At 32.5% G+C, this 24,511-nt stretch overlaps 3 protein-coding genes across 3 annotated transcripts; 2 read left to right on the top strand and 1 right to left on the bottom strand.

Annotated features, from left to right (window-relative positions):
• Nucleotides 1-1,230: 1,230 nt before the first annotated feature.
• LOC114715928 (probable polygalacturonase) lies at nucleotides 1,231-4,230 on the bottom strand. The gene is made up of 6 exons (XM_028900842.1): nucleotides 3,982-4,230; nucleotides 3,122-3,442; nucleotides 2,709-2,829; nucleotides 2,422-2,596; nucleotides 2,262-2,332; nucleotides 1,231-2,032 (listed from the first exon to the last, which is right to left on the bottom strand). Exons 1-6 carry the CDS (start codon nucleotides 3,985-3,987, stop codon nucleotides 1,353-1,355), a joined length of 1,374 nt encoding a protein of 457 aa, XP_028756675.1. The 5' UTR covers nucleotides 3,988-4,230; the 3' UTR covers nucleotides 1,231-1,352.
• An 11,820-nt stretch (nucleotides 4,231-16,050) lies between these two features.
• On the top strand, nucleotides 16,051-20,960 carry LOC114715924 (pumilio homolog 24-like). The gene is given in 18 exon segments (XM_028900836.1): nucleotides 16,051-16,336; nucleotides 16,675-16,728; nucleotides 16,809-16,870; nucleotides 16,997-17,078; nucleotides 17,177-17,300; nucleotides 17,417-17,500; nucleotides 17,833-17,947; nucleotides 18,362-18,512; nucleotides 18,619-18,732; nucleotides 18,830-18,901; nucleotides 19,092-19,122; nucleotides 19,125-19,141; nucleotides 19,229-19,279; nucleotides 19,481-19,588; nucleotides 19,663-19,938; nucleotides 20,107-20,181; nucleotides 20,279-20,520; nucleotides 20,633-20,960. Coding segments are annotated over 18 exon segments (2,028 nt in total). The 5' UTR covers nucleotides 16,051-16,090; the 3' UTR covers nucleotides 20,757-20,960.
• Nucleotides 20,961-22,693: 1,733 nt separating this feature from the next.
• Nucleotides 22,694-23,683, top strand: LOC114715925 (uncharacterized; the record flags this gene model as incomplete). The annotated part of the gene is made up of 2 exons (XM_028900837.1): nucleotides 22,694-23,302; nucleotides 23,486-23,683. Coding segments are annotated over exons 1-2 (495 nt in total), but the record flags the coding sequence as incomplete, so codon positions are not given.
• Between the last annotated feature and the right edge of the window lie 828 nt (nucleotides 23,684-24,511).

Below are 24,511 nucleotides of genomic sequence, written 5' to 3'. Positions count from 1 at the left end.
ACTAATGAAATTGTTTAATTGTAAAAATATCCTTTTTAATCATTTATATGAAATAATAACTCATTTGATGAAAAAATTTCTTGAAAATATGCAATAAGAAAGGTTCAGGAAAAATATTATAAATTTCAAAAACAAAATAAATTAAAATGTTATATTTAAAATAAAAACAAACCCACCAACTAGTTCTTTTTTTAATACTTTATCAGCTAGTTTTCAAACTTAGAACAGGTGTAATAATTTATTTTTCTTTGGAGTTTTGGACTTTTGTGAACTTGCATGTGCTTGCGCACAAATGCTGCCTCAACAAATTATGCCCAAGACAAAGCGTATATTTTGTGGCGCTTGGAATAATAAATTTCCAGCGATTACATTACATATACTTCCCTATATTCATATCACCATACCTATAACTTGCTAAACCAAACACATTCCAATAAATAAAAGTAGCAGCTGAACCCATGATCACCACTTCAAAAAAGGTGATTCTTCAAATGCTGTTTTTGACTGACGTATGGTTGGATTATGCTGAGAAAAGAATATACACACACATATTCATGGGGTAAAATAAAAAGAGGTGTTTATAGAAATTGGTTGAGACAACTTTTAAGACCAAGGGGGTGTTTGGGAAGCTATAAAAGTGCTTCTCAAAAACACTTTTCCGCAAATTGAGACAAACTCCTCCACATATTTACTTTGTGTACCGTAAAATCACTTTTAAAATCATGGTTTTGTTTTCATCCAAACACCTCCCAAAAGTATCTATTAGACGAACACAATTGTTTTCTTATGTTTAACGAGGTACCACCAAATCTTACACAAGGGACATAAGGCTCAAAGTTGAACTTTCTTTAATTGGAAGTATCACTCAAATCCATTACATGATTTACAGTAATAGAAAAACAATCACAATGAACTGACATGCAAAATTATCCAACGCTGATTCCTCCTGTTGCGGCACTAACAAAATTTCATTACAGCATGAATGAAGATATGAAGCTGTACAACAAATAATGTGATGATGATGATGGGGATGATGATGAAGGAAAAAAATGAACAACCCAGACAACCCTTCTCTTATTGGAACATAAGTGACCTAATCTGAGACAACACAGGGCAATTCATTCTTTTCCAATCAATGTGAAGGCATGGCACTCAAGAATATGAATTTCTACTTGAGGAAGGAACTGGCAAACAGTCCTTAAGGTGTTCGCTATCGGATCTTCCAATGAAAAATCATTCGTGGACATTTGTTTTATCATCAATCCTTTCAAAAAGAAACTGTCCACGTGTGAAAATTTAATTGGCCAATTCAATGACAAACACTCAAGTAACTGCAACTATGTTCTGTCGGATCACAGGATAGAGGTTTTACTTTTTCCAATGATGCTGCTGATGAGGGTGAAGCAGGATGAAGAAGAATTCCAGGAGCTAGCAAGGTTGGGGCAAGGTCGTGGGAGAACTGAGACAGAATAACCAGACACATTTGAGCATTCCCAGGAAAAGGGAGAGACAGGATTTATAGATAAGGATATGTTGGAGAGGCATATGTTAGTGAAAGGAGATTCTGGAATCCCAGTGAAGTTCCCAGCTATGGTGATGTTTGAGCCAGTCACATCCTGTAGGGTGATGTGATCCAATTGGGGAAGAGCATCAGGATCAAATTTATCATCTGGATGAGACCCACAATGTCCTGTGGCTGAAAATGCCTTGTAGATATTCTCCATTTCTACATCTGATATCAAGATTTCTCTGATATAGCCACCTCTGCCTTTAGTGGTTCTGAACTCAATCCCACTGTGTGAGTTGTGAAGATGAACATGCTCCACCAGAACATTCGAGATGCCTCCAGACATCTCACTTCCAAATGCAAGGGTAGAGCCAGAAGATGCTTCAAGATAAACCCTTCTGATATGCACATTCTTGGTGGGCCTCCCATAGGCAATTCCATACTCATCCCACCCACTTTTGAGAGCAATTGCGTCGAAACCCATGATGATGATACAATCTTCTATACAAACATTATCAGAAGAATCTGGAAACATGAATTGCATAGACATCAGCTATGAAACGGCTGAGGTAAAAAATTTAAGCTTTTCAGTGAACCCTTGCGAATAATAGAGCGAACCTATGACTATTGGATCATATAGGTTATGACATCATGCCAAGCACCAATTTTAACTCAATCGAAGTTAAAATAATGTGTCTAATAAAAGTCATTCTCAGCATATGAACAACAAAAAGTTTGGTCGAGGACAACAAACCTGGAACTATACCAACAGTATAAGGTGAATCTGGAGGAGCAGAGATTGAAATATTTTGAATAATCACATTGCTGCATCATATCACAAGTCTAACCGAGTCAGTACAATTTCATCTAAAACAAGTATAAGATCGTTCAAAGTTAAGATAACACAAACATACCTACAATAAACTGGGTGAATGCTATATGCAGGAGCATTTAAGATTGTAAGATTTGAAACAACCACGTATTCAGAGGCTACAATTTCAACCAGATGAGGACGACTATAGTTTAAGGAATGAGAGTTAAATTTGTCCCACCAAGCCGTTCCCATGCCATCAATAGTTCCATTATTGCCTGGTAAATCACATAAAGATTTTAAAATCGTAATGACGGAAGCAAATGCCATTTGGAGAAGTTCTAAAGAGGTTCTGCTGAGAGAGGCAAAGGCTGGTTAGCAAAAATAAACCTGTTATGACCACATCTTCTAACTTGTATCCATTTATCAAGCTCTGATATCTTCCTCCTGGAACTTCTGTCCCTCGACCATACGAAGGTAAGGGTTCAACCACATCCCAATAAGATGGATCCTAAATAAAGAAAAACCAACAAGTAGAAAACTCAAAGTTCAGGAATTACCCTCAAGAGAGCAACAAAAACGACACTAACTAGCATTCAATATCTGCGACGTATGGTGTCATCATCAATTCAATACTCAAATAATCCTTCTATATGTATCTAAGAATATGTTTTTGTTTCATCCTAGAAAACTTTTATCCTCAGAGAATTGTGTCAGTATCATCATCTTAGTAATCCTGAAATGGCTAAGTTGAAACAAAGTTAAAATCTTTATAGAATCAAATTGAGTTTGGGCGAAAATACCTGAGATCCAATGATAACAGCGCCTTTTTCCAAGAAGAGGGTGAGATGGCTGGTGAGATTGAAGCTTCCTGTGAGCCATTTCCCTGGGGGCACATATAGCTGAGCGCCACCCTTGTCAGCGAATGACTTAAGATAGAATATGGCATTCTGGAAAGCAATAGTGTTCAATGTTTTGCCATCTCCAACTGCACCAAACTCCCGAATGGACACACTGTGTGGTCTTGGATCTAGTTCTGGATTAAAATCACATTGTCCACCACTTCCGTCACCGTTGATATTTACGACATTGCTCAATGCCAATAGCAGCAAGAGCAATGCCACCTGAAAGAGAGTCAACAATAAAATTTAGAGACAGATGATATTCTTCTCTGGGGAAATACATCATATAGTTTCCATGCATATCTGATAAGAATGTGCATTGGCTTTGATAACAAATCTGAGTAAGTCAATCATCCAACAGAAACACAACTAATGGATTGAAAGCAGTTGAAAACTCACAACAGATTATACCAAGTCAGGATAACACTGAAGCATATAGAGCTTCAAACAAAATGTGTGGCCAGAGGAGTAATAAAACATGTCGGGGTTTATCAGATCATACAGAATTTGATCAGAGCCTACCACAGAGGGTAAGCAACAAGAGCAAATCCGATACGAGAGAACCCAAAGAAACATATTTTTGACTCAAGACTTTCTAAAATCGAAACAAAGATTGGAAAAAAAGTTCAAAAGCAACCATCGCAGTTCATCGACCCAAAGCTATCCCGTTAAGGGATATCCAGATTAGGCTCGAGCGACAAGAAGATGAAAGCATGGCAAAATAAAACCCATAGGAAAACGAACAAAAGAAACGTACTTACTAGCATCTTCTTGGGTCAAAGCTGAAGGAGACAAAGACCGGCGCTAATGCCCAAGCACAAAGAAATAACTAAAGTGCAGAGAAGAAGGAGAGGAAAAAGGGGAAGAGAGAGAGGGGAAGAAGAAGAAGCACCTACAGAACCGGGGCAGCTTTATGCAAGGTTTGAGAGTATCATAAGCATTAATTATATAAATGACAGCAACAGATCGAACAGCAGTGGCCTCTAATCATTTTTCTCTACATAAGCAGTGGTTTTTGTTAAGAGAAGAAATTGTAATAGAAAACGAGAAAGGTACTACAACAACAAAAAAATGACAGCTTTCGATGCATTAAAAAAATACAAGAAGAAAAAGCCACCCAGGCAAATCGAGCAGGACAAGTGGGGAAGAGAATAATGTGGTGGGGGAAAATAAAAATAAAACACATTAATTAATAATTAATTGACACTAATTGCAATTTACTCTGTTCATCAATATGATGAATAACGTCTCTAGCCGACAAAATCGTTTGAAACGGCCCTCCTGGCTGCATTGGAACACAGAGAAAGAGCGTGTTCGTGCTTCTTTACCAATAATAATAATAATTTTTTTTGTCTGAACATATGATAATAAGCTAAAAGTTAAAAGACAACACAGTAAAAAATTTGCCCATTCCCTGCTTCAAAACATAATAAAATTTAATTATAAATAAATACCAAAATTTGCATGTTCAATAATTTAGTATCAATACCAAATATCATGCCGGAAAAAATCATTATTATAAACTAAGAATAATATATTTTTTTTAAAAACTTGGGCAACTTCAAAATAATCTACAAAAACATTTAATTTCTTTATTAAATTGAGATTCATAAAATTCATAGAATTTAATTATTGGCAATAGAAAAAGTACTCCCTCCAATTTTATCTATGAGATATAAATGACCTGATTGTGTAAATTAAAGAGACGGTCAAAATTAATTAAAAACAAAAAAATGTAAAAAGTATAATTTCTTAAATATAGATTTATTTATGAAAATAGTGAGTTGAGAATGTGACAAAAAAAAGAAGAAGATAAATTAGTGAAGAAACATGTATTTGAAGGGTAAAATTAAAAAATACTACCTCCGGTCCTTGATATAAGACCTTCTTTGATTTTTATTTTGGTCCTAATTATAAAATTTCAATTCATTTTTTCTCTCATATTTATGCATTCTTTCCTAAGATAGTCTCTCTAATAATGACAATTCTAGCTAATAAACTTGATTAGTAAGGATATTTTATAAAAGACAACACTTATTTATTACAAATAATTAACTTAACTTATTTTTTTAATTTTTTTAAATTAGTCAACTAGTTCTTATAATTAGGATCAGAGGTAGTAGTACATTAAGATTCCAAGACAATTTCTGCAATTTATAATAAATAAAAAATTTAAAAATTGTCAAAATATTTAAAAAAATAAAAATAGGAATTGTGTTTGGGTCTTTATAGGTAACTGTATACGTGGGAGAGTGAGAAGGGGGAACAGTGGAATGGTGTAATAGCTGGTTTACATTTGTAAGACAGTGATTAGTGTGGAAAAAACATAGGACTTAATGGAGAGGGCAAATGATAAGGTGACGGCGAGCGACAGCAAATAAAAGCCTGGCAATGTGACACGTAAGAGTGGGCGTGAGGGGGAGGTACGAAGGAGAAGGGTGCACCGGTGGGCGAGAGGAGTGATAAAAGAGAATAATAATAATAAGTGAAGGAGTGCATGGGGCATCGAGCGACGGCATGTGGATTGACAGAAGAGAAGGGGGTAGAGTGGGGCCCACGTCAATCATGCCAAGATGCTAGCCTGGCATGACGGAACACAACACATTTCAAAATAATCAACCAATCGCAATAAAAAGTCCAACTTCTCTGCGACACGTCACCCTTTACTTCCCCATTTTCCCCTTTGAGCTGGACTTTTCCATTTTTTAAAATAAATGATGATATGTACTCCTCCAACTCATACAAATTCCAAAATAAATCACTCAATATAAATATAAAAAAACAATACAAATCGGTATTCATCCATTAATATTATTATCATCATCCAGGTCAAAAAAATCAATATTATTATTAATAGTTTAATAACTGACATTCTAATAAGTTAAAATTTTACAATTACAATAAAATAACGAAATAAGTTATACACTTGCATTGTTTCGCCTTAGTTAAAAAACACTTTAAATTTCATTAATTATATTTTAAAATTTAATAACTTTTCAATTTTACTCTTATATACTTTTAAAAAAATTATGGGTAATATTATATATTACAATAGATTTAGTGAAATGATTAATATTAGAGACTTAAAATATAATACTAGCTTCTGATCGGATGTAATATATTTTTTATTTGTCCTATAAATAAAGACAAAAAATACATATTATATTAATGTCAATGTTCTTTAATAAAATATGAATGTTAAATACTCATCCGATCCTTAATATAAGACTTAATTCTTGAGTTGGTTTTAGTCTTAAATATAAGACCCATTTCTCATATTTATTAATTTTCTCTAAATTACACCTATGGTTATTCCCTCAACTATAATCAAGTAGAAGAGAGAGATGTGGTATTAAAAAAGATGATTATGGTGTTTTAGGAAAAATGTGTCACTTTCTTTATAATTAACTAACTTACCTAACTTCTTTAATCTAATCAAATTAGTTAAATGAGTCTTATATTAAGGATCGAAGGAGTATAAAATTTATGGCAGATTGTTTTTTGATATGCGGAAATCCATATAAACTTTTTCAGATTCCATATAACAACACCATCGCCATCACCTGCAAAAGTGAGGAACAAATACGCTATATTAGTGTTTCGCTAGAAACATTGTCATCTCATAAAAAGGAAGTCACTACAAATATAAGAACCAAACTGATCGCTGTCAGAAATACATAATTGACACTAGCAATGAAAGGCTGCTCTTGCATGAAAATGAAATGAACACAACAAATCAACGTTGAGTGTGCAATTTTATATGGATATTTAATTACCTGAATTTTTTATAAGTTTTTTACCTAATTTTTTCCCCAAAAAAACTAAAATGCATGCAAAATTTCCTACTAAATACCCACACAATATTTTAACACTAAACATGTGCAAAAAAGTCATTTTTCAAGGTAAGATATCAATTTATTTTATTTCTTATATTTATTATTTTGTCAAAATTAATTTGTTTCCCTTATATATCAATATATAATTATTTTTTTAATAGACGAATACGCAGTGAAAAGAAAGCACAAACGACAAACTTAATTACTAACTCATGATTGCCAAGAAGCGATCGCATCCAAACCGATATATAATATAATATTAAGATATTTGCATGAGATTGTGTTTTTTGGCCAGAATTGTGTGAGATTGGGTTACACTTATTTAATTTATTTAGTTTCATTAATTTACCCAGACTACATAAGTAGTTTCTACGCTAAGAATTGGAGGACTATTATATATACACACACATGTTAAAAATATTTTCTAATATTAGTTTATGAGTCTAAAGTTTTGAGTTTAATTTATTTTACCCATGTTGGTCACAAAAAATTTATTTGAACCATAATTTAGTTTGGTTCTCTTATGTCGTAGATTTAATTCATGTTTAATATTTGTTCTTAACGGGAGATCGTAATAGTAGTATGGTTTATAATTGAAAAGCCAGTATATAATCAGGTCAATGAATTAATTAAATTTATTATTTCCACTGAGTGGACTTATGAACAGGCTTCCTTTTTTTTTTAATTTTTTCCTTTTTTTGATAAAAAAAAGGCAATTTATTAAATAAGAATAAAACAAAGGGATTAGAAGAGACAGGCACCGTGGCGTAGCAATACAATATAGTCAATACTCAAATAATACCTCCAGTACTCATATACTAACTAGTTAATTAATTTAAATAGATTAAAAAATCATTATAAGTTAATTACTTGTAATAAATAAGTTTTGGCTTTCTTAACATACCTTTACTAATTATGTGTATTACCTTAAACTATCGTTTGATAAAATATTTAATATATGTAACTATTACAATGACCACATTAGAAAAAATAGATAAATATGAAAAACAAAGTAGATTGGGGTTGAGGTCCTATAATCATGACCAAATTAAAAGTTAAACTAGCTCTTATATTATGGATAGGAGTTAATATAAGAACTAATTGACTAATTTGAGTAAATTAAAAAAATTAGTTAAGTTAGTTATTTATAATAAATAGGTTTTATTTTTCTTAAAATATCATTACTAATCAAGTGTATTAATTAAAACTATCATTATTATAAGAACTACTTTGAAAAAAAATGGATAAATATTAGAGACAAGATGGATTGAGGTTTATTGAGTACAAAGGGTAGTATTATGTTTTTGGCTGGCAACACTCAATAGATACTACTGCTTCCGGTTCTTAGTATAAGAGTTAGTTGACTAATTTAAGTAGATTAAATAAGTTTGTTGAGTTACTTATTTTGTAATAATTAAATATTCGTTTTTCCTAAAATATTATTATTAATTAAATGTATTGGCTAAAACTACCATTATTGTAAGGGCTACCTTGACAAAATGGACAAATATAAGAGATAAAGTAGATGGGGTCTTATATTTAAGATCAAAATAAAAACTAAATGAGCTCTTGTATTAAAGACCGAATGTAGTATTAATTATTTGCTATGAAAAATGAATCATTTTCTTTTTAATTAAACAAAGGAGAACTTAAAGGAGTTGCATTATTATAAGTTTTTTTTTAAACGCTAATAAAAAAATGACATAATTTTGTTTGTCTGAACTCACCTAAACTTTCTATTCATTGAAACAATAGTGTATTCTCATTAAAAAAAAAACAATGCTGTATTAACTAATAAAACAGCTTGTAAAAACTTGCAGAGAAAATTTACTACTCCTCTGGTTCTTAATATAGAATCTAATTCTTGAGTTGGTTTTAATTTTCTTTGTTATTCATAGCATAAATTACTGTAACACCGGGGATGAATAAATTGAAAGTTTTTTTAATAGTAATTTATGCTATGAATAACAAAGAAAATTAAAAGCTAATACTCTATTAATTTTTAATATGACATCTAATTGTTGAATTGATCATAGTCTTAAATATATGATCTATTTTTTGTATTTATTAATTTTTTAAAAATTATTCCTATTAACAGAACCTTAATCATAATTAAGTAAGAAAGAGAAGGAGATATTAAGAAAAGTGATTATGGTGTTTTGGGAAAAATATGTCACATTTTTTATTTATAATTAATTAACTTACTTAATTTTCTTAATCTAATCAAATTAGTTAAATGAGTTTTGTGTTAAAAAACAATGGAGTACTACATATTATATAAAGCAGGGACAGCCAGGTCATGCCATATACACACACAAATGCATATTAGAAGTGTTTAAATTTCAGATTTTTATCCACACTCTGTCTCACCATCAGATTTTGTTAGGAGGAACACGTGAACTGTTAAGTCAAAAACATTTTTATTAGATTAATTAGATTAAATTAATTTAGCACTGTGCTGCTATTTTACCGTCTATTTCAGACAAGAATGCAAGATTAGATTTGATGCAAGCTCTTTTTTGAAGTGTTTTTCTAAAAATCAATATTTTTTGTCATAATTTTACGTACTTATTATATTTCCTATATAAAAAAATCCGACTCATAATCTCACATTTAAAATAATTTATATGCTTGATATTATGGGAGTTATAGGCCTCCACGTGGAATTACCTGTTGAAAAGTTTGAAGAAAAATATCTTAAAATTTTATTGCATGGTATAAATTTAAGAATTTTCTCAAAAATTGAAATCCGAACTAAAAAAAAAAATGACGCAGCCTTCCAAATAAAACAAACATATCGTTGGCCAAAAATAAAATAAAATAAAACCATCAAATCAATGCTCAACACATACACTCTTATCATTGGATAATTTTCACTTACGTTTTCTTGCCAGACTAATCAAATAATAACAATAATAATTATTATTTAATTTTCATGCTTTGGAACGCTTATTATAAAATTTATTTATATAAAAATCTTATATTTAGAATTGGAGAAGTATTATTTAATTTTCATGCTTTAGAACACTTGTTATAAAATTTGTTTTTGGTCTGACTCCCTTACCCATGATCCAGGTCATCAGCTAATAGCTGCCTGATCTCTACACATTAAATAAGTCGGATCTTTTTTTGACCAGTAAATAAGTCGGATCAACGAAATGGCTTCTCATATGTGATACTCTTCTTGTTTTCAATATATGACTCAATTGTTGAGTTAGTTTTGATCCTAAATATAAGACTCATTTCTCATATTTATCACTTTTCTCTAAATTATCCCTATGGATACTCCCCAACTATAATCAAGTAGAAGAGGGAGAAGGAGTATTAAGAGAGATGATTATGGTGTTTTAGGAAAAACGTGTCACATTTCTTATAATTAACTAATTTACCTAACTTCCTTAATACAATCAAATTAGTTAAATAGGTCTTATATTAAGGACCGGAGGAGTAATATATAGTAGATGTAGATGGATTGAGTTTGTGTTATAAATTAAGCAAAACTGAACATAGAAAAACAGTTTGTAATTTATAAATAACTAAATTCATGATAAATTTTATAATTTATCATAGATACTAAGCGACTCCTTTAAATTATGCATTAAGCTGCAAGTTCGAACTTTCCATAAAATGTAATAAGTACGTGAATTAAAAAAAAAAAAAAACCTCTCTGACCAGGGTCAATTGCTCATTATGAGTCTTTTATTTACATGCTGCTTCTATTTTGATTATTTTTTCCCCAAATAAACACACATTTCTTAAAATATTTATAGGTACGAATATTCTTAAGGATCACAATGTTTAATATTCTACTACTTTCGGTTTTATTTATAAGAGCTAGTTGAATAATTTGATGAGATTAAAGAAAGAAGTTAAATTTGTTATTTGTAATAAATAGGTGTTATTTTTCCTAAAATATCCTTACTAATCAAGTGTATTGGCTAAAACTATTATTGTTAGAAAGATTAGCTTGAAAAAAAAAGTATAAGTATGAAAGACGAAGTGGATTGAGATATTATATTTACAACCAAAACAAAAGTCAAATAAGATATTATATTAAGGACCGGAGGTAGTATCATTTATTTATATGTTATAGATGTTTTTTTTTTCCCATCCAACAAAAGAAACTTATGCACCGTTATGCTGAACTCGCAGCTTCTCACTTAAATCAAATCAAAAATTAAGGAGACACTTGCATAATACTATTTCCAGTTTTTAATACTATATCTGGTCTTTAATATAAGATTTTATTTGACTTTTATTTTGGTCCTAAATATAAAATCCCAATCTACTTTGTCTCTTATATTTATGCATTTTTTCTAATGTAGTCCTTTTAACAATAGTAGTTCTAACTAATACACTTGATTAGCAATGATATTTTAGAAAAGATAACACTTATTTATTACAAATAACTAACTTAACTTCTTTCCTTAACCTCCTGAAATTAGTCAATTAGCTCTTATAATTATGACCAAAGGTAGTATAAAAATTGGTTGACTAATTTGAGTAAATTAAAAAAACTAATTAAGTTAGTTATTTATAATAAATAACTGTTGTTTTTCCTAAAATCCATGCACCAATCAAAGGTAACTACCATCATTATAGTACTATTTTTTTTAAAAAAAATATAAAAGATAAAATAAATTAAAATCTTATATATTTAAAATCAAATAAAAATCAAATAAATTTTTATATTAAGAATCAGTACTAAAATTACTTAAGATGGAGTACGTTGTTTGGTGCGCAAACGAGCAGGTTGGGGGAAAAACATGGACCAGATCACCAGAGAAAAAATAGAAATATAAAGTAATTATGGGTGGGAGCTGCCGATGAGAGGGCCGTTAATGTGGAGGGGTGTTCCTGAAGGTAGCTAAACTTGAATGAGGGCATTGAAATTCGACAATAAATGCACAGCTCTTGGCAGATCAGAAGGACGTGCTTGATTATACACTAAAGAAGAATGGGAAGTCTGAACACTTTGGCCTGTACTCATTAATGCGCAACACTCCACACAAACACACCCTACTGTTACATTCATTGAATGAAAATGATGCGCCACACAACAAAATCATTTATTTCTCCCACCACAAACATCCCAACCTCCCCCAGTCTCTCCCCGCCACCCCCATCCCTCTCTTCAGCCCTTTTTCTTTGTACACACATATATTGTTCTTCCTAATTATTCTTTTAATTCTATTTATAAACTTTAAATATAATAAGTAGTGTGGTCTATTTTATGAGTTTTTAATTTGAATTTGTCATAGTATTTGATACATTTTTTATTGTTACTATTAATTATTATCTTTTATCATATTTTCATGTACATTCTTTTTCATTTTTTCTTATCATTATAAAAGCATATTCGGAAACAAAATTCTGTTTATAGTCTATTTATTTATTTTTTTATTAGTTTTAACTAATTATTTATTTAAAACTTATAATAAGAATTGAATAAAATATTTTATATGTGACCTTTTGTTCTAGCATTTCTTTCCATTCATTTTTCCAATAAGATTAGATTTTTCATATCTCCACAAAAATCAATCTCTTTACGTGACACTTAAATCTACGTTCCATATTAATCCTTTTACTGGTACGTTCCTTTTAATCTTTCTTCATGGGGGTTATTTCTTGATGTTTTACACCTCAAATAACACTAAAACACCCCTCATAAGATTTTTTTGAAGTGCAGAGCCGTGAGTTGGAACCCTTTAATAAAGGACATGAGAACATATTTCATGCTTATCATAATTTAGATCATTCAGATTAATTTTGAATGGTTTAGATTCAATTTAAATTTGTACTATGTTTTAAATAAACTTTTGTATTTTAAAAGACACAGAATTCAAAAATGAACGTAATTTTATAATTGGTATTTCTTTAAAAAATTAATCATTGAAAAAATTGCAAATCAAATTTTGAATGATGTGCACATAAATGAGAACCCATGGCAAAAAATTATATAGAATATCTGTTAGGTTCTTGATAAAAAATATAAAATGCTTTGGAAACAATCTAAATTGTTAATTTTTTCAAACCCAAAATGTCTCTTATTGGAATGAGGGTAAAAGTACAAAAAACTTAATGATCGTTATTGAATGTGAGCAATTAAAAAATTCAATTCAAATTTAAGGTATATTTGACGCAACTAACCTATTTTAACCTAATCACTTCTGAGAAGCAGTGGTTAAAAAATCTCTATTGAAAAATACAAAGGGGGTACTCGTATCTTGTTTAATATTACGCATGGCCCATGATCAGTGCCTTTTCATGTGGCAGCACTACGTTTTGGTTTCAAATGCCACACCCCACCTAATTACGCTAGCTAGCTCCAACGTGCCAAGCAAACGACCAAAATTTCCCATTATTTCCTCGCATAAGGACGATATCCCCACATGGTCCCGAAATAGCTCTCGTTTTTTTTTTCCCCCTTTGGCTGGCCATCATTAGTCTCCTTTTTTTTTGAGTAGGATGTTATCGCTAACTCAGGGTATCCCAGCGTATCGGCCAGACTAATCCCAGGGTGCCTCGCCAGGAATCGAGCCCATGACCCGGTAGGAGAACGCGCCTTGCGCCCCCGTTTGCGACCAGTCGGACCCAACCTTTGCAGGCCATCATTAGTCTCCTTTGCTTAAGGGTCTGGTCATTTTTTACCCCCTTCTTGCGACCAAGTTTATACTGTGTACATACGACTTGGTTCCCATCTCATTCTTATTTTTTGCAAAAATTAAAAATCTATTTCTTAATTTTTAAAAGGAATGAGCATTCAAGATATTTCGAAGACATCATATTTTTTTTCTTTTACAGCTATTATCCCCCCCTCTCTCTCTACACACACGTAGTCACGTATATAGCTTTCTTGGTTTCTTATTATGGTACTAATCCTTCTGAAATTCATGGATAAGGGCTAAAGCTGAGCTGGATCTCCTGCTGCAAGCTGGATCTTGCTGGGTTTGACAAAAAAATTATAAAAAAAAAGAAAAAAAAAGATTTAATCTTTGACGCGTCCATACGTACTCTTCAATTCTATCCATTTTTTCTTGTACCAACCATACAAGTCTCCTTACTGAATAGACATTTAGCATATCACTATCTGACGGATTTTGTAATTTTGTTAATAAAAGTTGAAAGTCGATGTGAAATTCCTAAATATTATACTCTTTCCTGTTTTTACATAAAGCAAATATCAGTGGTTTATAAATATGATTAAAAGTTACCTATTACTTATGATCTTGTTATAGTAATGATATAGGATAGGATTTAGATTTTTGCCATTATGGGTATGCGTTTAATTCTTCTCAATTGACAAACATTTGTCAAATCATAACTATTTTTGGTTAAAAAAAAAGAGATTTGTACATTAGTTGTTCATTTTATATAGATCAATTTATTTTGATGTGTAAATGTGAGTGGATTTGAGTTAATGTGAAAAGTTGTCCAGTTATACCAATATATAATGCAACAGAACACAATGATATAATGATCTCATAAATAAAAAAAATGTGAAGTTGATTTCTTTAATTTCCTATAATAGTGCAAAAACTCAATTCAATTCAGAATAGGAAAATAAAATGCTTGAAAAGTTAAAAATTATAATGAAATACTAGTATATCATTTTGGTCAGGCATGAATAAAACCAAGCCCAATAGGAAAAAAAATTCAATGGGCCAAAACTGAAAATCAGGTGATTTTTTAGAACATCAATGACAATATTTTGTTTCGTTAATGGGGCCGAATCCCACGGGTTTTATATGATTGGGAATTTTGAGCTTGAACATGTGGCTAGAATCATAACACAATCGTGGACCAACTGGCAAAGAGGACTTACCAAGTCGATGCTTCTTGAGACTCCTCTTACTGATATAAGGAGCCTGTGCTATAATAATTGTTTGAGACTTGATCCCCATCTCTCTTAGTTTTATTTTTGGGCTTTAAGCCCTCCTTTGTACCCAAAAAAAAAAAAAGAGCTCATGAATAGGATATACTCAAAGGATATTTAAATCTGTAAGCATCATGACTTTAGGTGATGTGGGATTTATCATCCCATCGCTCTTCACCCTTCCCCACAACCAAGGCTCTGATACCACATTGAGCCCTTGAATCCAACTCAAAAGCTAGCTCGTGAGTAAGAGGTACCTAAAGAATATCTAAACCTTGTGGGCGTCAGGATTTCAGGCAATGTGGGACTTATCATTCCACTGCTCTTCACCCTCTCCGCAACTAAGCTCTAATACTATATTAGGCCCTTGAGTCCAACCCATAAGCTAGTTCGTGAGTAGGAGATACTCAAAGGATATTTAAACCCTGTGAGCGCTAGGACTTTAGGTGATGTGAGACTTATCATCCTATGCTCTAGAAACATTTTATGTATCAATTCTAGCAACATTTTAGGGGGTGTTTGGGTAAAAACCGAATTGTTATTTTCAAAATATTTTTATAATATACGAAGTAAATATATCAGATGAGTTTTGTATTGGCTCATGTAAAAACAATTTTTTAAATGATTTTAGGTGTCCCAAATACCCATATTTATAAAAAAATGTGTTGTTTTTTTAATAATCCTTTAATTATCAATTATTTATATTATAAATTACTCATTGATAGAGATTTCTTTCAAATGTGTAATAACAAGGACAGTTTTTAAAAAAATAAATTTTAAATAATAAAATGGAATTAAATTATATATTTAATAATTGCTTTGGTAAAGGAAGAAGATCACAATGATACATAACTTGTAATTCCGGCAAAAAAAATAAAATTATTACTGTGTTGCACAGATGGGTTCTAATGCGGTCAATTTTTACTAAAAATTATTTCAACAAGACTAAATTAAATTTTTTTTTTTTGGTTTCGATAAATTAAAATTTTAAAATGAGATGGAAGTTAGTTTTGTTTTTGGTTTTTTCTTGAATAAAGAGAAAGAATAATGCAGTGTTCCTGAACTTAATCCCAAAACCCCTAATAAACCTCACCGCAGTGGCGAAGTCTCAGTGGGACGCCGAAAAGAACAGAAGCGCTGGGGCTTCGATCGGCATCCATGGCGGCGAAGAAGCAACAGGTCGACAAGACCAAAAAGAGAAAGCGAATTCCAGGTTCTAACACCGAAGCAGACAAACCATCTCCTTCGAAGGTGCCCAAGCTTGCTGCCTCAAAACCTTCCTTCCCTTCAAAGAACAAGGCCTCTGGGAAGCCCACGAAATTCATTAAAAAGGGACACAATGTTACAGATGGTAAAGAGAAGAAAGCTCCGGTTACAGCTCGAGAACGTCGATTGCACGCCAAGGTTTCGTCATTTACTTATAGTTAATTTATAACAATCTGGAGGAACTTGTGATGCTAAAATATGCCGCAGGCATTTTTATTTGCGATTATCTACGTTAGTCATGACTTATGCGTGAGTGAGTATATTTGTTTATGCTACCAAAGTCTTGGAATTGATTATTAGAGAAGGTAATTTTCGGTGTCTGTTCATCGGCTGGAAAACAGCTAGTATGGATTTTGTAAAAAGTATTTTTTAAGGGTTAGGTGGCAACTTCGGATGATTTATTGTGTTTGAAATTAGTTGGCCAACCAGTTGGAGATCACTTACTTCGATTAGTTGCATCAATTGTGTCATTGCAGGAACTTGCAGAGGCTAGAAAGAAGAAAAGAAAGCGGCATTACACACTTGAACAAGTGAGTTTTATGCACGCGATATTCATTTTAGTAGCATTGCTAGACATGCTACTCATCACGAAATACACTAATTTGAGCAGGAGCTAGCACGTCTGTGGGAGAAAATGAGACGCCGTGATATTGCTAAAGAGGATAAGGCTAAGTATGTTCCTTTAAACTAATTTTAATAACCTGATGGTTACTTCGAAGGCCGAAGCATGCTGAAAGTTAAATTTTCCCCCCACCTTCTGTTGTCTCTCGTTTTGCTTTACTTGTATTGTCTGAGAAGGCTGGTGACAGAAGCTTTGCAAAAGATGAAGGGGAAAATTCCTGAGATTGCTGGGTCTCATGTGTCTTCTCGTGTTCTTCAGGTATATATTTTCTTTTTCAGTCCAAGGCATCCTAATATCAATTTTTATGTTATTCTAAAACTACTTGTAGTTTTAACTGTTTCTTTCCTCATCAACAGACATGTGTTAAGCATTGTTCACAAGCTGAAAGAGATGCAGTATTTGAAGAGCTTTGTCCGCATTTTATAACTCTTTCATACAACGCATATGCGGTTCACTTAGTAAAAAAGATGCTGGACCATGGTAATTATCAACTTGAAAATTTTAATATATTTAATATTCAAATTTTGCTTCATAACTTGTCATATAATCTTGTTTTATGTCATTTTTTATTCTAACCTGGCACCCTTGTCTTTCAGCTTCGAAGAAACAGCTTGCAGGCTTTATCTCCTCTCTTCATGGGCATGTTGCTTCTCTTCTTCGTCACATGGTTGGATCAGTTGGTATGTACAATATGTCTTTTTGGCTTCTGATGTATTTGGTAGAGATATTTTTCAGAGCCTGTGATGATTCAATGGAGCACTTTGCCATCTGATTTTTATTGTGTATGGCAATATATGGACTTGTAAATTTGTAACAACTCTGAGGATGGGAAAGGGTCTAAAAGAATGAGAAACAAATAGTAAATAAAAACCAATGATTTTTCCCCTCATGCAACTTAGCTTTCTGCTGAAATTTTATTCATAAGATATAAATTGTCAAAAATGCATGTTGACAGCATCTTGCGAAATGCAACCTCCGTACAATAATTCTTGTGCTTTTCCATGTTACACAGTTGTTGAGCATGCTTATGAATTAGCCAATGCGGCCCAAAAGCAAGAGCTTCTATTGGAATTATGTTCTACAGAGCTTCAGTTATTTAAGGACCTTGTCTCCTTGAAGGAAGGCAGGTAAAAGTTCAGCGCTTAGAACCTGTAGCAGTTATAGAAGATTTTCATTAATAACCTCTCTTAAGTTTCTCATTTATCATCAATTATTTTTAAAAGTACCAGCATATTGAGGAGAAATAACTACCGGGATATGGAATATATAGTTGGTTGGTTGCTCTCTTGGAAACTATATTGCCTGCAAAACGTCAAATCCATCCTCTGCACATAACAAAGATGAAACATTTCTTGTGTTTTTCTTGATGTCTCGCACATACGTGCTCTATTTCATTGAGTTTGATTGGATTGATCAATTACATTTGGCCTTTAGAAGCTCTGTATCCTTAGTCAATATTAATTGCTTTTCCTTTTTTCCAATAATAGTTTTTATCTTTCTCTAATGCTCCAATCAGTTCATGACTTTTAACTTCATATCAGGTTAGTAGATGTAATTTCCAAGTTAGGACTTCAGAAAGTTTCAGTTTTGCGACATATGACATCAGTGATCCAACCAATTTTAGAGAAAGGAATAGTTGACCACTCAATAATACACAAACTATTGACGGAATATTTAAGCATCGCTGATCAGGTTCTTCTCTACCCTTCCCTTATTAACTCTGCATGTTTTGTATCATGACTAAGAAATTTGGCTGTGGCCGTATCTCTCCTGTTATCTAAAGTAAATTTGTGAAAAGTCCTCTGTCAGAGATATAATAGAACAACTGTCCAGTCCGCTCCTGGTTAGAATGATTGGTACAAGGGATGGGGCCAAACTTGGGATTCTTTGTGTAAAGCATGGGAGTGCCAAGGTATTTGTTTAGCAGTGTCCTGCACAGTCAACTAAACTCGGTGCCTTTTGATGACTTTATTCTTACATGTGATTGTTCTTTTGACTTTCCATTTTAGGAAAGGAAGAAGATTATCAAAGGAATGAAAGGCCACATAGACAAAATAGCTTATCACAAATATGGATGCATGGTAAGGAATGTGACTTAGGGTTTATGTTTTGTAGCCAAGGCATAGCTTGTCATATAATAGCATCATTAAATTACTTGTTGTCAATATTGTTTTTGAAATGGTCAATTTTTAAGGGAAATGACCAGTTATGACCTGACTAAATTTGAATATGCTTAAATTAAATTACCATGGGTTATCGTTATACTTTCAGGTGCTAGTCTGCATAATTTCAGTTGTTGATGACACAAACTGATAACAAAGGTTGCTTCTTGTGCTGCTTTTCTCTTTATTGAGTATATCTAAAGAATGTCCATCTCATATTAAGGTTTAAAAATTTTTTCGTTACAGGCTATCATTTCTGAGCTTCAAAGATTTTTAAAGGAGCTTGTTTTGGATAAGGTGTCTTCTATGGTCTTTTTCTCTTTAACTTTAATGCTTATAAAAGACATAATATATCTTTTATCAAGTGATAGGGACTAACCCTCCCCAAAATAACGTGGACGGATCATATACTTGTTTGCTTCTTATGATTTGGCTCTTAATGCTTTCTGGCTTTATAACTCCTAACTCCTTTTGTGTTTTATTTGTGATTTTTTTCAGACTGGGCGGTGTGTTTTACTCCAATTGCTTCATCCTAATTGTTCCCGCTATTTCAGTCCTGATGACCTTGCTTCCTTGAATTCATATATACCATCACTTCTTGTCAAGGTCAGTAATGATGCTATTTCTTGTTTTCTGAGATCTAAAGAAGCGAAGTCTCATTTCAGTTGAATTTCATTCAGGATCGCTCAGAAGTGGGCACTCAGAATGAAACTTCCAAGGTTGAAGAACCTTGTGACAAGGAGGCTGAGGAGGACATGGAAGTGACAGCAGATGAAGTCAATAAAGATAAAACTTCTAAGGTTGAAGAACATAGTGACAAGGACGCTGAGGCGGACATGGAAGGTGAAGCCGATAAACATAAAACTTCTGGGGAGGATTCTCACCTAGTTGAGAGTGGGAAAAAGGATCCACTTGTTAGAAGGCAAGAACTATTGATCAAGAGTGGACTTGCAGAGGTGGGTGGGGTACCTTAGCTTTCATTCTAATAATTTTTACCTTCCTTTCTTTCATCCTTATTCATAGTCATATTTCCCTCTTTTCTTATTTTCTTAAATAAATCGTCCCCTTCTTTTTGATGTCGAATCATGATTTACATTTTGATTGGGTAAATGACTACCATGCAGAGTCTCATTGATCTATGTATTGAGAATGCTGGAGAATTTATACAATCAAATTTTGGCAAAGATGTCATTTACGAGGTAGTAAATATGGTATCGGTGATTCGTCAATTTTGTGAGTTGTATAGATTTTTTGTCACCTGAAAGTCTTATTTTCTGTGATCTGAGAATGATGCAGGTTGCAACTGGGGGTTGTGATGGCATACTCCGCCCAGTCTTGGATGACAAGATAAGTTCGCTTCATGAAGCAATCGCATCTCTTGCAGCAACACCAAAATCAGAAGAGGATGAACATGTCCTTGAGAATTTTCATTCCAGTCGGACCATTAGAAAACTTGTTTTGGATTGCCCCAGTTTCGCTTCTACCTTATGGGACAAAGCCTTAAAAGGGAAGAGCGAGATTTGGGCACGTGGTCACAGGTAGGCTTCGTTGGAACTTCATATTATTATTTGATAAATTATCTCACCCAATTAGGCAGGCTGCGAAGGACTTAATTACATCTTGTTTTGCTGTTATGGTTGTGATTTGCAGCTGTAAGGTTATTTCTGCGTTTGTGGAATCATCAGATCGCAAGGTGCAGAAACTCGTAAGAAATGAGCTGCAGCCTCTAGTTGACAATGGTATACTGAGAAGCCAGCCAAAGCCAGTGAATTAGCAATCGATGAATGATAAACAGAGAATACAGCTGTTTTTGCTTTTTCACAGTTGAAGACACGGCAGGATTTGCTATACACTAATCAGTGGCCAATTTTGTGGAGAAACTTGTTGTATTTTATTTTATTTTTTAAAATCTACATCCTTTTCAATTTAATTTTGTTCAGAATCTCTTTCTTTAACCAGTGGTTAATTATGTTTAAAATTTTGAAATGTCGAATATGATCAGTATTTCAAAAATTAAACTCATCAATGGATTGGAAAAAAAAATTACAGTTCAACAAAGCAAACATTTACGAAGAAGGGGTTGATTATTTTTAAATATTTATGAAATCTATGGGTATGTATCATCTATATAAATGGTTAAAATATTTTAAGTATGACAATAAATTTATATGAAATGAAATAAGTATGTCGGCGTGATATAAAAAATTAATGAATAGCGTAAAAACAATGATTTTCTTGAATAACAAAGAAAGGGTAAATAAATTGAAATCGTGATTGAATTATTTTTAATTAAAACATGGTAGTTTTGGCGAAAGGGAAAAGAAATCAGACAGATTTTCTTCATGATACATATTTTTTCCTATTTTTAATTGACTTGTATTATTTGCTAATAATAGAAAGTATTATATAGTTTCATATATTAATGTCTTATTTTCATTCTTATTGATAATTTTGTAGAACAGGATCCATATGATTTAACTAACTGAGGAGTATGTTTCCCCTCTCTCGCAATAATATAATATTACCTCTTCTCTTTAATATAAAAATTAGTTAATTAATTTGAGTGGATTAAAAAAATTTGTTAAGATAGTTATTTATAAAAAATATGTATTATTTTTTTTTTAAAATATCCTTACTAATCATGTGTATTAGTTAGGATTATCATTTGATGGAACGTTTAATATATACAACTATTACAATGACTACTTTTAAAAATAAATAAATATAAAAAATAAAATAGATTAAAATTTTATATTAGGATTAAATTAAAAAGAAAAATAGTTTTGAGATTTCAGCATTAAAAAGTTGACCTTTTACAAGATAATCCATATATATATATATATATATAAAATATTGCATATACCTTTTTTGTTTAGGCCAAAATGATCTATTATCTAGTTAATTATACTGGGCATCGTTGAGTTGGTTCCACCTACCAACCAATCATATTCCACCGCGAGCCTTGACTGCAACATGGACCCACCGCTTTCTATATTTGTCCCACAAAAGACAACTAACGAAAGTGCTCATTTTAATAATATTCTTCATTAAATTCATAAAAAAATTTTAGGAAAAATTGAAAAAATACCACTTTAATTTCAAATTTAAAATCATAAATTTGTATAAAATTGTGTTGTCATTTACTTTTTAGGTGCAGAATGATTTGAAATTTTAAAATTTAAGTGGTATTTTTTTTTTTGGGATTTTTCCAATTTTTTCATAGACAAAATATATTCATAATTTAATAAATTAACTAAACCTGATGAAACACGTTATTGCTTCTCCATTATTCAAATGAACACAGTTCACTATAATCAATAAATTCTTTACAAAAAATATGATCATTTGATTAAAGTATAATATTTTTGGAATTTTATTTACTTTTGTTGAAATATTTTAATTTTCATAATAATAAATTAAATTTGAAGTAGAAATTCATTATTAATTTGCATTGCCTGTAAATACTAGTCGGTTAAATTTCAAAATGCACATTGTTAGATTAAATATTTAATCTATCAAATAAAAAGTTCTCTTAACAAAAATAATATTACTATTTAATTAATCCCTAGTATGTTATTCACGTTTATTCTGAAAATGTTTTAAATTATGTTTCTTTCTTAATGATAGACAAAAATTAGTATCCCATTATTTCTTCCTCTGGGGCATAGAGTTAAATCCTAAAATATGATAATTCCCGGTCCCTTCGCGGACATCTGAATATGATGTTTCCCGGTATACTCATAAATAAATAATCACCACCTCCTTTAGAACGTACTTACTTCATTTCTTCCTCAATTGAAATCTTTCTTCGTTTCCTTTGATTTTGTTCACACGGTTTCCTTTTCCGCATCACAAGATTTGTGTTCACTGCTCGCATCTCCTTCACAATCAAGCTCTTTTTTTTTTTTTTGTTTGATACTGATCGATTGTTGTATAGTTGTTGGGTGATTCTGCTTATGATTAGAATTTACTTTTCTGGATTCTGGCTTAGTAGTTTCTTCTCAGTGATCCGGAACTCATTTCATGGGGGCTGGGACGATGGTGACCGCAGCCGGAGCGGCGGCGATGCTTTACTATGTATTGACTAGGAGCCTGGCGAGGAAGGCTGAAGAAAACGAGGTTCCTAACGGGGATTTATCGAAATCCAGGAGACCGTTACGGAGGAGAAGGCTTGCGCGAAGGCCGGCTCAGCCTCCGGCGACTCTGTTAGAATCGGTTATTATGTTATCAGAAACATTGAGGTTTACCTATTCGGAGACTTTGGGTAAATGGCCCATCGGTGACTTGGCATTTGGCATTAATTACTTTATGCGCAAACAGGTGCGTCTGCTGAATCCAATTTCCGTTCCGTTCATTTGGGAATGGTGCATTGGTGCACGATTTTTCACTTCAGTTCGACGAATTCAACATTGAATTTGAAGCTGAATCTTGAAGTCTTGAGTTTCAAAATCGATTGTGTTGTTGTATGATTTGAGATTTTAACCGGCATGAGATTACTTGCAGGGTAATTTACGAGTTGCAAGTGTATATGCGGGAAGTGATTGTGTTCAACTTAAAGGCTCCGAAATTATGGCGGAGTTGCATGATCTCTTGAGGTTGCTGACAATGTGTATGCTTTTCTCAAAGAAGCCATTTCCGTTGTTTTTGGAGTCTGCCGGATTCTCCTCGGACGATGTCCTTCTGCAGAAGCCCAAAGCAGGGGTACGTTGTACATGTCTCTCTCTTTATCATTTTCCAAGCCAAATTAGAATGCAATGACTTGCATCCTACGCCTCATCTATGTCCCTAGATTCAGATTCAGTGATGAGTTAACATTCATGAATTGGGTATCAAGATGTGTCGGGGAAAGATGTAGGCTTCATCGGATTGGAGGAACGAAACTAAGTGATCCCAGTTGTATCACAATTAGGCCTTCTGAAAAGGACCCGTGTTTTACGTGTGGACAGTAAGACAAACTGTGGCATTCAAAAAGGCAACTAATGTTTTCGGAGCACCATAACTCAATCCAATGTTTTCTAGTGGAAATAGTGATTCCCACTTCCCATATGGAACACCTGGGATCCCACTGAACAGACACAACTATAGCATTTTATTAGAGAAGGTTAGGTTTAACTTTTTTAAATTACTGTTAGTGTCAGATATGTCCGTATCAAAAAGCAAACCATAGGATGACAACACCATGGGCCTAACCTTTACTTTCTGACTAGATATTAAAATATTAGCGAGTGATTCATTCGTTTCTCTTTTATCCCTCCATGAAGGCTCTACATCTTGGTAAATACTATCTCGGAAAACAGATGGATATACGGGAATAGAAAAAAAGAAAACTAAATTAAAGGTGAATGTTTGTTTCTCAGATAGTGATTGATACTTACAAATAACACTCTGCATTAGTGCGCATTTCTTTTGCCATCTTATATTGAGCTGCTTAACTGTATGAGTTGGTCTTACAGATAATTGATTGATTCAATGGCACTGAATTTTAATGCAGCTTCTAAGACCTGCTTTTCACAATTATACGTGATGCAA

This window comes from Neltuma alba, unplaced genomic scaffold, assembly GCF_004799145.2.
Source record: "Neltuma alba isolate B1F8T4 unplaced genomic scaffold, ASM479914v2 tig00011619_pilon, whole genome shotgun sequence".
NCBI classification, from domain to species: Eukaryota; Viridiplantae; Streptophyta; class Magnoliopsida; order Fabales; family Fabaceae; genus Neltuma; species Neltuma alba.
The sequence above is the reverse complement of the archived record's forward strand: the minus strand, read 5'-3'. Positions and strand labels throughout refer to the sequence as shown.